At 34.4% G+C, this 13,614-nt stretch overlaps 1 protein-coding gene across 1 annotated transcript in view; it reads left to right on the top strand.

Annotated features, from left to right (window-relative positions):
• The window catches only part of LOC121389528 (zwei Ig domain protein zig-8-like), a 226,573-nt gene extending 215,731 nt beyond the window's left edge, over positions 1–10,842 (top strand). Inside the window, exon 7 of the mRNA XM_041521189.1 lies at positions 8,000–10,842. Coding sequence (XP_041377123.1) covers positions 8,000–8,118 — 119 coding nt within the window. The 3' untranslated portion in view covers positions 8,119–10,842. The remainder of the gene's footprint in view (positions 1–7,999) is intronic.
• The last annotated feature ends 2,772 nt before the right edge of the window (positions 10,843–13,614 follow it).

The raw sequence follows: 13,614 nt of genomic DNA, 5'->3' as shown, positions 1-13,614 counted from the left end.
ACGGGTTTAGTTTTAACAATAGCATTGTGTTGGGGTGTTATTGAACAGGACAGTACCTTTCTTAGTTTAACCATTTGCATAATATTGTCTCACATACAGAGATACCCATAAATACCAAGATAACACCATCACTATTCTTGTGTCCAGTTGCAGCGTGACAACTCATTACCTACATTGGATATTGATAGTGTCATGACTACACAAGATATCAATAATACCATGACTACACAAGATATCAATAATACCATCACCAAACAAGATATCAATAATACCATGACCACTCAAGATATCAATAATACTGTGACCACTGAAGATGTCAATAATACTGTGACCACTCAATTAAGGTATCAATAATACAGTGACCACTCGAGATATCAATAACACCATGACCACTCAAGGTATCAGTAATACCATGACCACTCGAGATATCAATAATACCGTGATCTCTTAAGATATAAATAATACCAATAATACCATGATCTCTTAAGATATAAATAATACCGTGACCACTTGAGATATCAATAACACCATGACAACTCAAGATATCAATAATACTATGACTACTCGAGATATCAATAATACCATGACCACTCGAGATATCAATAATACCATGATCTCTTAAGATATCAATAATATCATGACCACTTGAGATATCAATAATACCATGACCACTCGAGATATCAATATAACCATGACCACTTGAGATATCAGTAACCATGACTACTCAAGATATAATAAAACTATGACCACTCAAGGTATCAGTAATACCATGACCACTCAAGATATCAATAATACCATGACCACTCAAGATATCAATAACACCATGACCACTCAAGATATCAATAATACCATGACCAATCAAGATATCAATAATACCATGACCACTCAAGATATCAATAATACCATGACCACTCAAGATATCAATAACATCATGACCACTTAAGATATCAATAACACCATGACCACTAATGGTATAAATATAGCACCATGACCATATGGATTTCAATAGTACCAAGACATGAATAAAACCATAATTCATGAACCACACCAGATACCATGACTATACCAGATATCTACAACACTATGACTACACCAGATATCAATATAACACTGTAACTACCGAATACATCAGATGTGACATTTGGACCACAATAACACCATGACTATACTAGATATCAGTAACACCATGACTATATACCAGATATCAATAACACCATGACTATACTAGATATCAGTAACACCATGACTACATGTATATACCAGATATCAATAACACCATGACTATACCAGATATCAATAACACCATGACTATACCAGATATCAATAACACCATGACTATACCAGATATCAATAACACCATGACTATACCAGATATCAATAACACCATGACTATACTAGATATCAATAACACTATGACTATACCAGATATCAATAACACCATGACTATACCAGATATCAGTAACACTATGACTACACCAGATATCAATATAACACTGTAACTACCGAATACATCAGATGTGACATTTGGACCACAATAACACCATAACTATACCAGATATCAATAACACTATGACTACACCAGATATCAATATAACACTGTAAATACTGGGTACTTCAGATGTGACATTTGGACCACAATAACACCATGACTATACCAGATATCAATAACACTATGGCCACTTCAGATATCACACTATATGACCACAGTAAAAACAAAACCATTACAGATATCTATAACACCACTGATTGCATACTAATCTCGTCTTTTTGGATCTAATTCTGTACATTAACTTTTTTCTAAACCTTTTTGTCCTTCTAACTTTGTTTTAATTTAAAAGATGCTTCTCGACACTGATGGAAAAAGCTGGAGCAATGTTACGCAGTTAGGCTGATCATTCATCCGCGATATCAATGATGCTCTTTATTGCAGCCACTTTATTTTACATTAGTCCTAAAAATGACACGCTCTTAGTGCTGGCCCATAGATTTATTTAGTCCCAGGCCACACTAAGGGATAAAAGTCCACCGCCGTGGAGTCATTTGAGTGTTGATGGCTGGCATTTAGTGCATGAATTATTTCTCGATTATGTGCTATATTCCTCACAAATGTATCGTTTCATCATTCAGTTTCCTGATTGCCTATCGTTATGTATGATCTGGAATGTGAGATGTTTTCACCTTCTACTCTGCCATAAATAAAACTTTTTCGATGCATGAATGACATGTTTAATAAAAAAAATAGTTTATTCTTTTGCATTGCAGTGTTATATTGGGTGGTCAGGGGATGAGGGAGGGATAATTAATATTGTTACGAAAATCTGATATTAGCATCAAAGCACTGAGTTTTAATAACACATGTTATGAATACATGGAATTGGCTTTTAAACTTTATGCAGATAAAATATGAAAGTTAAAGTTTGTTTTGTTTAACAATACCACTGGAGCACATTGATCAATTAATCATCAAACATTTGGCAATTCTGACTTGTAGTCATCAAAGGATCGAAACCCGCTACATTTTTCTTAACTCAGCAAGGGATCTTTAATATGCACTTTCCCACAGACAGGAAAGCACATACCACAGCCTTTGACCAGTTGTGGTGCACTGGTTGTAACGAGAAAACTAAATCAGTTGAATGGATCCACGGAGGTGATTTGATCCTGCAATGCAAACACCTCAGGCAAGCACTCAACCGACTGAGCTAAATTCCTCCCCATAAAAGATGAAATTGCAGCTTAAAGAGCAGAGATTTAGCCTACAAATAAATTCATAATTTTTGTTCAGTATTAAAAATGTGTCCTGTTATTAAATGCAAAAAGAAGTAAATTTGAAAAAAATCTTTTGTAAACCTTTTGATATGTGAATGCAAAAAGAAGTAAATTTGAAAAAATCGTTTGTAAAGCTTTTGATATGTGAATGCAAAAAGAAGTAAATTTGAAAAAATCTTTTGTAAACCTTTTGATATGTGAATGCAAAAAGAAGTAAATTTAAAAAATCTTTTGTAAACCTTTTGATATGTGAATGCAAAAAGAAGTAAATCTGAAAAATCTTTTGTAAACCTTTTGATATGTGAATGCAAAAAGAAGTAAATTTGAAAAATCTTTTGTAAACCTTTTGATATGTGAATGCAAAAAGAAGTAAATCTGAAAAATCTTTTATAAACCTTTTAATATGTAAAAATTATGTTCAGAATAAACATATTTTTATGGATACTTGAAAAACCATAACTACTTTTTTTGTCCAATGTTAATTTAAAAAAATGTATTTTTAAAAATGGGGACATGGCTATGGAATGGACAAATATTTATTCTTACATGTTGGAGTATATATTGATCTGTAAATCTTCCAGGTCACCACTATCCAGAACAACTTCCGCTGGATCATGGTAAACTCAATGTTCCTGGTGTTAATAGTTTTTATCTCGCTGTACTCAGGCCTTCCCCCATTTTGTTTCCAGTTTCGTGCACTCCTTTCAGCCATTTTATTTTTCTCCTTCCATTGTGATGTATTCTGTTTCAATGTTCTAATTGGATTATTGTCAACTTTTATTTTATTCAATATTTATAGTTAGCATGCATAGGAATAAAATGGAAATTAAAAAAAATTGTGAATGTTTTTGATTATTATTGTTATTATTTTTTTTTATTTTTTTTTATTTTTTATTTTTTATTTGTTGTGAATGTTTGTACCAGTAGTTGCTTTTTGTTGATTCTTTTTGAAGAAATTTTGTCTTGAGCCAGACGATAGGCAGATAGTTCAACAGCAGTTATATCTTACCCTATATTAAAATTCTTGTTTTTGATTGGCTGATTGATAGTCCATTTATGCCACTGTAATAGCTTTTTATTGTTATTTTGAGTGTATAACATTGAAATCAGTAGATTGGTAGATGAACACACGTTTTAAGAGTTATCTTATCCTACAATATAAGATTTTCAAATTTGATAGGCTAATCCAGTTAATTTATGTAAAGGCGGCCAGGGCTGAGTTCAGCCATATCCAAACAGAAAAGTGTTTGCTATAGACTGATTTATGCACCTCACATTAAACCAAATGAGCACATCAGGAACCGGTTCAAAGGTTTGTGAACATTAGTGTCACTTGCTGTTGCTAAACATGGGGAAAATATCACCCGATCACATCTCTATAGATTAAGACACATTGTTTTGAGTGGGATATAATGGCCTCAGTGGTGTAGTGGTTAAGTCATCAGACTTTAGTCCTGTAGGTACTGGGTTCACATCCTGGTACCGGCATCCACTTTTAATTATCTTTAATAGCTCTGTGGGGGTAATGTTTTGATATACACTGACTTGTTTTTAACTAACCACTAACTATTAACAACTAGACAGACAGTCCAGATAGCTGAGGTATGTGCCAAAGAAAGCCTACTTGAATCATAATTGAATATAACCTATCACACTTCTAATACTCTGAAAATCAAGTGCCTCTTTTTTCTAGTTTTCCTATAATATTACTGTGCTCTGATTTTGCCTTACAGTCACCCTGTCCCTAATTATTTTCATCTTAAATGTACACCTGCAATATTCTGAAGGACAGTTGACATCAAAGTTTGTTTTGTTCATCGACACCACTAGAGCACATTGATTGATTAATCCTGGACAGACAGCACAGATAGCTGAGCTGTGTGCCCTGGACAGCGTGCTTGAACCTTAATTGGATATAAGCACAAAAATAAGTTGAAATGAAATGTAGCCCAAGCACCTCATGCTTCACTGGGTTATTAACCACACAGTTTTCTTGGTTCACTTAAAGGAAAATGAAAGAAAATGGTTTATTTAATGATGCACTCAACACATTTTATTTACGGTTATATGGCATCAGACATATGGTTAAGGACCACACAGATATTGAGGGAGGAAACCCGCTGTTGCCACTTCATGGGATACTCTTTTTGATTAGCAGCAAGGGATCTTTTATATGCACCATCCCACAGGCAGGTTAGTACAAACCACGGCCTTTGTTACACCAGTTGTGGAGCACTGGCTGGAACGAGAAATAGCCCAATGGGTCTACCGGCGGGGATCGATCCCAGACCGACCGTGCATCAAGCGAATGCTTTACCACTGGGCTATGTCCTGCCCTGGTTCACTTAAAGGGACAGTCCTGAGTTTACAACCAATAGAGCCTTTTTGATAACGTAACATACACATTAAATACATTTTCTTATTTAGAATATCAGTGTCTGTATTTACAAAGTGTTTGTTGTTGGCCTAATGCTTGAAGATGCCCAAACCGGATTTTATCTCCCAATAATTTTGTTCGTATGAAAAAATATATATCAAAAATTAAAGTAAAAACTGAGTGCTACAAACATTAGTGCACGACTGCAAACACATTCGATATACAGACACTGGTATTCTAAACAAGAAAATGTATTTAGTATGAAATAGTAGTTACCAACATGGCTCTGTAATCGCAAACATCTTACAATGGCTGCAAACTCAGGACAGTCCCTTTAAGGATCTATTATCACAAACATCTTACAATGGCTGCAAACTCAGGACCATCCATTTAAGGCTCTGTTATTTTAAACATCGTACAATGGCTGCAAACTCAGGACAGTCCTTTTAAGGCTCTATTATCACAAACATCTTACAATGGCTGCAAACTCAGGACCATCCATTTAAGGCTCTGTTATTTTAAACATCGTACAATGGCTGCAAACTCAGGACAGTTCCTTTAAGGCTCTATTATCACAAACATCTTACAATGGCTGCAAACTCAGGACCATCCATTTAAGGCTCTGTTATTTTAAACATCGTACAATGGCTGCAAACTCAGGACAGTCCTTTTAAGGCTCTATTATCACAAACATCTTACAATGGCTGCAAACTCAGGACCATCCATTTAAGGCTCTGTTATTTTAAACATCGTACAATGGCTGCAAACTCAGGACAGTCCCTTTAAGGCTCTATTATCACAAACATCTTACAATGGCTGCAAACTCAGGACCGTCCATTTAAGGCTGTGTTATTTTAAACATCTTACAATGGCTGCAAACTCGGGACCGTCCCTTTAATTATCTCTAGCTTTTGTGGGACAATACTTAAGAATGTTTGAGTTTATGAGATAATTAGTTATTAATCAATGGTTTATGGTTTAATGAACAAAGATGTTTATTTCAAAGCCCCCCAAATCATAGTTAAGTTAAGGTAGGCTTTTAGTTTCTTAGATTTAGGACACAAAATATTTAGGTTCAGCTACTTATTCTAATTTCTACTTTTTTTTTCTCTCAAAGAATAGCTTCAATTAGAGAAAGAAATATAATAACCGTTCTGAATAGATTTGTGTTTACTCGAATTACAGTGATAATGATAAGTAGATTTTTTTCAGTAATTCTTACAATATTTGGAATTTTCCGTCATTAAACATTGCATAAAAGACATACATATGTGATTTAGACTAAATAAAATATTTGTTTTTAGACCTATATTTATTCTTTCATCAAAATGTTGTTTTGTGTTTCTAAATATATTTAGACAAAATATAATTCAGTGGTAGAGTGTTTTACTAAGATGTGCTAGATTAAAAGACTCCATCATGTGCGATCATGTGGGGTAAAAAAAAGTACACCTGAGGTGGTGGAAATTTCCACCTGGGACGAGGCTTGCTGAATACCAGAGTTGAAATTTCCACCTGGGACGAGGCTTGCTGAATACCAGAGTTGAAATTTCCACCTGGGACGAGGCTTGCTGAATACCAGAGTTGAAATTTCCACCTGGGACGAGGCTTGCTGAATACCAGAGTTGAAATTTCCACCTGGGACGAGGCTTGCTGAATACCAGAGTTGAAATTTCCACCTGGGACGAGGCTTGCTGAATACCAGAGTTGAAATTTCCACCTGGGACGAGGCTTGCTGAATACCAGAGTTGAAATTTCCCCCACCTCTTGGGTACTTTTTCTATCCCACATGACCGCACATTATGGAGTCTTTTTCTCCCATCCATTCGATAAATAAACCATTATTTTACACAAACAAACAAAGATGGCTAAAAATGTAACGTCTTTATTTGACTGTTTTATCATAAATAAACTACACTATCATATTTGTTGTGTTTGTGAACAATAGGGGCTGGATCTAGTTTAGTCAGAAAAGCACTTGCCTGGGGTTCATGGGTTGAAGGATCGAATCCCTCAGTGGACCCATTTTCTGATTATTGTTGTTGAACCCAGTACTGGTATATCAAAGGCCATGGTATATGCTGTCCTGTATGTGGGAAAGTACATATAAAAAATCCCTTGTTATACTAATAGAAACATTTAATGAGTGTTCTCTAAGATTATATGTCAGAATTTTACCAAATGTTTGACATCCAATAAGAAATCAATGTGCTCTAGTGGTGTTGTTAAAGAAAAACAAGACAAAACTAATTCTGACAAGTACTCAATGACTTGTCAAATATTTATTTCAAGTTCTTTACATTTTTTTAGCCATATGCTCATAAAGTATAATATACAAAGATGGAAATAAAGCTAAATAAATTTTCACATTCAAACTTAACGTGTGTAGAATATTTGTTGTGATAAGCAGACCAAATTAGAAAAGAGAAAAGGACTGTTTAGCATAAATTAAATTGATGTCCAATTCTGTGAAACCTGGAAACCCTTCAGAACTGGACCTTTGGTATATCTAAGGCTATGGTATGTGCTGTCCTGTTTGGGAAATTGCATATAAGAGATCCCTTGCTGTTAAAGGAATAATGTAGCTTTCCTCTAAAGACTATTTGTCAGAATTATCAAATGTGTGACATTCATTGACCTGTTTGCTCTAGTGGTGTCAATAAACAAAATAAACTTTAAACATGTTTTTGTCATATTTGCCTCACATTAATATGTACATGTATATTAAAAGCTTCTTTTTTTTCAAAGTAGGAATTAACCTTGCCATAATGGCCTCAATTAAAATAACGGGTAAAACAACTTTTTTTTTTTTTTAAATTTCAAATTTTAACTTTTTGAAATTTTGTTTTGTAGGAACGGTGACCTCTATGCCAGGAAGGGCATCCAGTTGTGTTCCAGCAAGATGGCTGCTACAAATATTGACAGTTCTGACTTTTGTGAAACTCTATTTTACTGTGGGATTCATTTCATGAACTTAAAAAAATTTCTCACATGATCATTTCTCAGCATGTGCAATATTTTAGAAAAATTCATGAAAACATCTATATACTGTGAATCATAGTCATTGTTGGAGGAGCATGGAGTTGGAAATATCCAATACAAACTGAGTCTCACTGCTTGGGATTGGAACTGTTTAATAAAGCCTGAGTCTTGCATGAAATTGGAAAATATCCTGTACAGACTGATTCTGATTATATGGAGCTGGAAAAATTAAATACAAACTGAATCTTACTTCGTTAAACTGGAAATATCCACAACAAACTGAGTCTCACTGCTGGAAAAATCCAATTCAGACTGAGTCTCAGTGAATAGCATTGGAAAAATCCAATACAAACTGAGTCTTATTCTATAAGCCGTGCCTTGCAACACTGATAAATTGTGCCTTTATCAAGAAAAAAGAATAAGATGGGATATGAGCTGTGTGGTGAAAGCAATAATATATCTACAATATGAGGATGTGTAAGGTTATATGCAACACCAGATTCATGATGTGGAAAAAACCCAACAAGGAATGCCTCAGTCTGGTGGGGAAATTAAATCCTGTGATTTTAATTTGGACCTCACAAGTTGCATTGTTTGAAGCTGCCTGTAGACTAAAGATTGCATTTGTTGGTACACATTATTTTAATTATAAGGAAGTTGAAGAAATGAAAGAAGAATTAAACTGTGAATACCATCTTAAGAATTATGATACGTGTCATTTTTTACAGAAAGTGAAACACTTAGCCATTATCTTGAGATAGGTGGATATTGACCTTAATAATTGAATTTCTACTATAGGATACAGAGGATACAGAGTTGTGGATAATAAAATTGTAGTTGTTGACCGTGGGATATTTTCTGTCGTTGACCTTGAAACACCTGGATGATGACCTTGAGATATATGGTCACTGACCTGTTGAAAAAGAAAACATGTTGCTACTGACCTCAGATCCATATTATTAGTGGTTGCATATTTGTTTATTTGTGTATATGTGTATTTAATTTCACCCAAAGATGAAACCTGAATTGTTATTGGCTGAGCCAAGACTTCATCATAATGAACCTGGTTAAAAAGGTGCATTGTGGTAGATGCATCTGTTCTGCGTGCAATTCAGTGGGAGCTGCAATATTTGATTGACTTAATACTCATCATGGTTTGAAATTAAGAGATTTTAATATTTCTGTAAGTCTGTGTGAATCTAACAATTCAGAACTGTAGCAGAAGACACCAGTGGTTAGTTCAGCCAGCCGTTTGTCATTAACATTTGCCAGACCACCGACATAGCCAGAAGGGAGACATAGGGCAATGCCCCCCCCCCCCACCCACCCCATGACACATCTTTTTTCCATACCATGTTATATATTTTCCTATCACCCCATAACATAAAACTCATAGACAATGTTCTTCCTGTTCCGGAGTTGGCCACTGGTGATGTCAGAGGTTAAATCAGGGGTGGGACGGGAGTGCCTGAACCTTTCAGTGGAAATGGGCATGTTAAAAGAGTTCCTATTCATGCATAGACAATGTTGGTGCCCCCCCCCCCACCACTCATCCACCCCCCTCCACCCCCCAATATAAAATCCTTGCTATGCCAGTGTACCAAGACTAGGGTTATAAATATTAAGCTGAATGGCCATTTCAAGAACCAGTCAAAATACTTTGCAAATGTTTAGTAAAAAATGGCTGGCTGACCATAGACAACAAGAGCAACTTGGTAATCTTCAGACATCATTTATTAACAAAGCAAAATTCATGTTGTTATGTATATGTTTATGATATTGCAAAAAAAAACCCCCACCAAACAACCGGTAACATAAAATAAAGAAGAAATGTTGCTGTGTTCAGTTTAATAAGACAATAGTCTGTATTAATTTTACCCCTTAACCCCCATGCCTACACACCAGCAGCCTTTAAAGTCAAACCCCAAGGGTTTACCCACAATCAGGGTTTGAAATTTATCTTGTGAAGTGAGAAGATATCTTCACTTCTCAAAATTTAATTAGAAATAAAAAATTAGAAATAGAGAAGCAGTTTTATGGAGGAGCCTAATTGACAAAATTCTCTTAAGCTCTCTAAAACTGTCTTACTCTTTTCGTAGCATGACAGTGTGCAGCACACCACCAAATAAATTTACGTTTAGGACATGATGGCGTGATATTATTAGTTTGACGTCACAAAAATTATCAGTCTGTAACGTCATTTCAACACAGACACGAAAAGGTTAAGCTACATCACAGCATTCTTGCAATCTTTTTATTTGGCATGATTGCTAAAATTGAGAGAGTTTTGTGAATTATACTCGTGAACCCCATTCCATGAAGCGATCTTAGTGCAAAGATCATTTTAACTACATATACGTTATGCACTTAAGGCAATCTTAGTGCTACAATCATTACTATATATACATTATGCACTTAAGGCAATCTTAGTGCTAAGATCATTACTACATATACATTATGCACTTAAGGCAATCTTAGTGCTAAGATCATTACTACATATACATTATGCACTTAAGGCAATCTTAGTGCTAAGATCATTACTACATATACATTATGCACTTAAGGCAATCTTAGTGCTACAATCATTACTACATATACATTATGCACTTAAGGCAATCTTAGTGCTAAGATAATTTTAACTACATATACATTATGCACTTAAGGCAATCTTAGTGCTAAGATCATTACTACATATACATTATGCACTTAAGGCAATCTTAGTGCTAAGATCATTACTACATATACATTATGCACTTAAGGCAATCTTAGTGCTAAGATCATTTTAACTACATATACATTATGCACTTAAGGCAATCTTAGTGCTAAGATCATTACTACATATACATTATGCACTTAAGGCAATCTTAGTGCTAAGATCATTTTAACTACATATACATTATGCACTTAAGGCAATCTTAGTGCTAAGATCATTTTAACTACATATACATTATGCACTTAAGGCAATCTTAGTGCTAAGATCATTTTAACTACATATACATTATGCACTTAAGGCAATCTTAGTGCTAAGATCATTACTACATATACATTATGCACTTAAGGCAATCTTAGTGCTAAGATCATTTTAACTACATATACATTATGCACTTAAGGCAATCTTAGTGCTAAGATCATTTTAACTACATATACATTATGCACTTAAGGCAATCTTAGTGCTAAGATCATTACTACATATACATTATGCACTTAAGGCAATCTTAGTGCTAAGATCATTACTACATATACATTATGCACTTAAGGCAATCTTAGTGCTAAGATCATTTTAACTACATATACGTTATGCACTTAAGGCAATCTTAGTGCTAAGATCATTTTAACTACATATACGTTATGCACTTAAGGCAATCTTAGTGCTAAGATCATTTTAACTACATATACGTTATGCACTTAAGGCAATCTTAGTGCTACAATCATTACTACATATACATTATGCACTTAAGGCAATCTTAGTGCTAAGATCATTTTAACTACATATACATTATGCACTTAAGGCAATTTTAGTGCTAAGATTGCTTCATAAAACGGGTCCTGGGGCCTTTGAGCTTAGACTTATTAGATAACTTATTAAACTTATGGTGTGACCTTTTTTTCAAACAGCAATATGAAAAACTTGAGACAAAAACAGAAAAAATCTTATATATTAACTATTATACTGTGAAACCTCTCAAGACCGGACCCTCTGTAAACAGGAATTCCCTCAATACCAGACATTTTACAGCGTCCCTTTTCAAAAACCAGGAAAGAACTTAACCTCTCTAAACCAGATCACTCTTAATACCGGACTTTTTATCTTGGCCCCAAGGGTGTCTGGTTTAGAGGGGTTTCACTGTATTATCATTTCTGAAAATGATGAATTCTGAATATATCTGAAGTAAGTGTAAGGTGGAAAGTAAAATGTGTTTGTGAAACTGATGATAAAAAAACACCATATTGTGCATTTTGAGCAGTATTTGTTGTCTGCCTTCTGTGAATTTCAAAGTCTTTCTTTATAAATAAAAATGTAATTAAAGTCTAGAGACCGTGATACAATCCCAAGTCTGAATTTTGAACATTTATAAGCACACCCCTTCCTTGCCCCCTGAAAAAACATTTATCATAGTACCAACAATTATGGCAAATAATTAATTTAATTCATGAGTCCATTTAGTATACATTGTCTGATTCATAATGATCTACCTCAGTTTTATGTCATTTAATAATATTTCTCAAATTATTAACTAGCAGTACACATCAGGTATGAATTCAGAGGAGAAATGAGTTACAGGCCACTACCCATTTGTATCAGAAGACCATACTGTCATCCCATCATGGTAAAAAAAAGGTTTACACAGTTTGAAAGTACAATAAAAAATGTCCCATCATGTTCTGTCCATTAGCTAAACTGACCTTTGTGATGGACAGACAGTGTAGATAACTGAGGTTTGAGATTGTCATTGAATGTTAGTTGGATTTACCATGTAAGTAAAATTATAACAGAAAGATGTTGATCATATATGTTATCTCTCCGAAAAACAAACAAGGCGCTCCCACAAAATGTATGTATCTTTATTTAACTAATCTTAATGACAAAATCATTATCCATGATCAAGGCCGTATTTCCACACAATTGAAAACTGAATAGGCATTTGGAAAAATAGTGATTGATTCCATGAATCTCTATCTGGTCATTTTTTCAAAAAATACAAATTTATTGTAGACACATACAATTGTGTTATCGAAAACTCACCTTGTCTCATTTCAGACAAATTGTGTTCTATCCCAGTGGTAAAAACGTTTTTCAATCTATCAAAAACTTGCTTTAGATTCTCTTAATTTGTCCTTGTAAGATTTTTTTTTTTTTATGATGAATATTTTGTTATACCACCGTATATAAATTATTCTGTACATATTTGCTAAGTTATTATATTTTAGTACAATGATGATAGAAGAAAGACAATCTTGAACTGTTCTCAAATAAATCTATTCTGTACATCATGTGAGGTGAACAGATGTGGGGAAATGACAGTGGAAAGGGATTTAGAGAGCAGGGTATGGGTAATGAGAGTGGTTGGAAATGAAAGAAGGAAAACAAACCCCAAGGAACTGGGTATGGTGTTGCTAGAAATTGAAAAGTGAGGTGCAACAGGAAAGGATGGAGAAAGGTTCATAAAAATAAGAAAGAAAGAAGGCAGTTGGTAAAGTGAAAAATAGTGGAAGCTTAATTAGTAAATAATGGTGGAAACGACAAAGAAAGAAAGGAAGAGAAACCGATTTGGAGGTTAAAGGGACAGACCTAGTTTTTAAACACTAAGGAATAATTATCACCTAGACTCTAGTTTCAACCCGTAAAAATGGATACTAAGTTTGGTTAATTTAAAAACCTGTAACAAGAGGTGAAACAAGAGTCTGACATGTTGAAATACCCTTAAAAATAAACTAAAACGCGACTCCGTAACAGTTACTTCTCAGACACACGTGCATTTTTGAAA

The sequence above is a fragment of the Gigantopelta aegis genome, chromosome 14 (assembly GCF_016097555.1).
Source record: "Gigantopelta aegis isolate Gae_Host chromosome 14, Gae_host_genome, whole genome shotgun sequence".
Taxonomy (NCBI): domain Eukaryota; kingdom Metazoa; phylum Mollusca; class Gastropoda; order Neomphalida; family Peltospiridae; genus Gigantopelta; species Gigantopelta aegis.
This window is presented reverse-complemented; position numbering and strand designations above follow the sequence as displayed.